The sequence below is a fragment of the Austrofundulus limnaeus genome, unplaced genomic scaffold (assembly GCF_001266775.1).
Source record: "Austrofundulus limnaeus strain Quisiro unplaced genomic scaffold, Austrofundulus_limnaeus-1.0 Scaffold713, whole genome shotgun sequence".
Lineage (NCBI taxonomy): Eukaryota > Metazoa > Chordata > Actinopteri > Cyprinodontiformes > Rivulidae > Austrofundulus > Austrofundulus limnaeus.
Genome location: NW_013953115.1, coordinates 58,892 through 61,964, shown reverse-complemented (window position 1 = coordinate 61,964; position 3,073 = coordinate 58,892). Strand labels below are relative to the sequence as shown.

The 3,073-nt window shown below is 31.4% G+C and overlaps 1 protein-coding gene across 2 annotated transcripts in view; it reads right to left on the bottom strand.

Annotated features, from left to right (window-relative positions):
• The window catches only part of dnajc24 (DnaJ (Hsp40) homolog, subfamily C, member 24), a gene marked incomplete in the record, with an annotated part of 15,062 nt that overhangs the window by 3,320 nt on the left and 8,669 nt on the right, over positions 1 to 3,073 (bottom strand). For both annotated transcript variants that reach the window (XM_014028040.1, XM_014028041.1), the window contains 1 exon segment: positions 68 to 136. In XM_014028040.1, the coding sequence (XP_013883494.1) occupies positions 68 to 136 (69 nt within the window).

Below are 3,073 nucleotides of genomic sequence, written 5' to 3'. Positions count from 1 at the left end.
TGTGTGTGTGTGTGTGTGTGTGTGTGTGTGTGTGTGTGTGTGTGTGTTATTGATGGTGTGTCATTACCCTGATCCCACATCATGTCCTCCAGCTGGACTGTAGAATCTACTGGTCGGTCTTGTTTCAGTTCTTGTTCTGTAAAGAATACCAGCAGTATTAAAGTAGAAACTGTAGTAGAGGACAGGTAACCTTTTTTTTTTTCTTATCAAGCACAAGTAAAAACTGAAACTTAAAACTTTGTGCTTCTGGATTGTTTTGATGAATCGGCCAAATTCATGGGGTATGTGTGGGCAGAGGAATTATACATAGAGGCCATCCACATGGGAATGATGATGTTGTTGTTGTCGTAACACAAAAAAGTTTAATATTTTCATCTTTTGTTTGTACAAAAAATGTTTTTAGAAACTTAAAACGCTCTTTTTAATTTTTTAATCAGCTTCCAACAGGAGTTGATCAACTCTCTGCAAAGCCAACTCATTGCATACAAAATCAATGCACTTTAAGGCAACTAAACTGCTTTTCTGTGGTTGAAGAGCTTTTCAGTTCTCATCCAGAGACTCCCTAAATCTGGAGAGCATTGAGTTCCAAGTTTTAAACTGCTTGAAATGGCAACTCAACACCATCAGGTGAGTTGACCAGTTATTATAGTAAAACTAACTAAATAACAAAAACTGAAACTGAAAAAAAAAACATTTTAGTTAACTAAAATAAATAAAAACTAATAAAATGAGAAAACGATAACTAACTAAAACTGTATAATCTTTTACAAAACTAACTAAAAATAGCTAAAATTATAGATAGAATATCCTTAGTTTTAGTGTTTGTGAATTTATTTTGAGACATGTGGATCTCTTAAAATAATCGCTCAAGTTTTTAGTTGGCAAAATTGAGTTACACAATTATTTTAGGAAGGTGTTGCTATAACAGACTGCTTTAACTAGCAGCCAAATAGCTGTTGGTTACTTAACTCACAGGAACATCACAAGATTGAGGATGCATTGGCAAATATGTTTATTCAAACTATAAAAAAAAAAAAAACTGGTACCACTTTACAATAAGGCTCCCCTTATGGCTTATAAATAGTTACTAATTCATCTGTAAACACTTAATGAATCATTAAGAAGTGTTTATTTTGCACTAATTAAGGATGAGAAAGAGACAAAACTATCTGGTTTCTTGCCAAATAGTGAGCCAAATCTGTTCATGTTCTTATTACATCTAAAATACTAAACATTTCAGACTAGGTTTCTGCCTTGTCAGCACATTAATGTATTGGAATAATAATGCAGTAATACAGTACAATATTATATGTAAAATATGTGTTTATACATTGTTGTGCTTACAAGGTAGAAACCTAGTCTGAAATGTTTAATGTAGCAGCTTTAGATGTAATATGAACAGATTTGTCTCACTATTTGGCAATAAACCAGACAGTTTTGTCTCTTTCTCATCCTTAATTAATGCATAATAAACACTTTTTAATAATTTATAAAGTGTTTACAGATAAATTAATAACCTATCTATAAAACTTTTATAAGCCCTCAATAAAGGGGAGACTTATGGTAAAGTGGTACCAAAACACTAATACTAGAACTAATAAAAACTAAACTCAACTAAAACTAAGCATTAAAAATGCAATAATAACTAATAAATCTAGCAAATCACTGTAAAAAAAACTAATTGAATTAAAAGAAAAAGTCAAAATGAAATAAAATTAAACTATTACGAAAAATCCAAAACTATTATAACCTTGGAGTTCACAGGTTGATGTGTAGAAGTTAACAGGAGTTGGTCATATGCAGTGAGTTGACATTCTCAGATCTTTTGGTTGTATGTACAGTTCATATCCAGAGTGTAAGTTTACCTACTGTACATTCACAATGTCTTGTTTTCTGCTGGTATATTTTTCTTGTAGTATTACAGTATCACCAAAGAGGACTGGCATAGATAATACAGGATCTTGGGTCAATTTTAGTGTTTTATGTAAATTAAGATATTTATGGAAACAGCATCGTGTTTACATATATTTTAAATGACATAAAAGGATAAATTCAGAAAAGTATGTTTCTTTGTAGAGAATGTCCTTTAAATGTATGACTGTGTCTAAACAGCAAAAGTTACCTTTCACAAATATCCATTTTACACATATTCATGTGTATTTATATGCTTAAAAAATGAACATTGAAAAAAGCTAACTGATACAAAAACAGTATCATATTCCATTTATTTATTTATTTATTTATTTACAGTCTGGTTATTATTTATTGCTAGACTTGCAGAAGTTTTATTTTTGTACAGCTGCTACTTTCTAAATAGTATTTTAAATTCTATGAGGATATTTTTACACATTCAGTTGTGAAAGTCTCATGTAGTAGGCTGGCCCATAGGCTTTGTTTCAGCTGAATAATGACAAGTGAAAAGTCATATACTCAAACAGTGATTTTTTTAACGGTTCACTCTTGAGGAAACAGTCATTATCGAGTTGTACAGTTTGACAGCCATAAAGAAATAATTAGTGTTAAATTTTCTTATCTTTTAATAAGTGTGACACTGTGTGAGGTATATTAGTTGCTAAACTAGTGATAATTTACACTAGAAGGAATGAGAAGAGCACAGCACAGCAGTGTTGTTAGCACTGTTCTCTCACAGCAGGAAAGTCTCCTTTTTGGATTTTAGCCTTTTAAGTGTAGAGAGGAGCTGTACATCTACAACTGTACAACTTTTAAAGTCAACCAAATTCATGATGGCCTTATAAGCACAAAAACTGTATTTCAATCAATTTTACAAATCAAACTAAAACATAGTATTTCATTAGGTAAAAGCCATTCCCAACAAAAAGCTCAGTTACAACCCGTTGCACGACATCTTTAGTATTGACTTTTTTCTTTCAGCCAAGATGCTACATGGTTCACACACACTGAGAGATGGAATGATGACCCACCAGTATGACCAAACTTGGATTCCATGGATGTAAAGGGATCCCTGATTAGTTGTAATTTTAGACTTTATTTGATAAACATATATTTTAACTGTAAAATAAAGACTGTTAAAATACTGTAGGCTGTTTAGTTT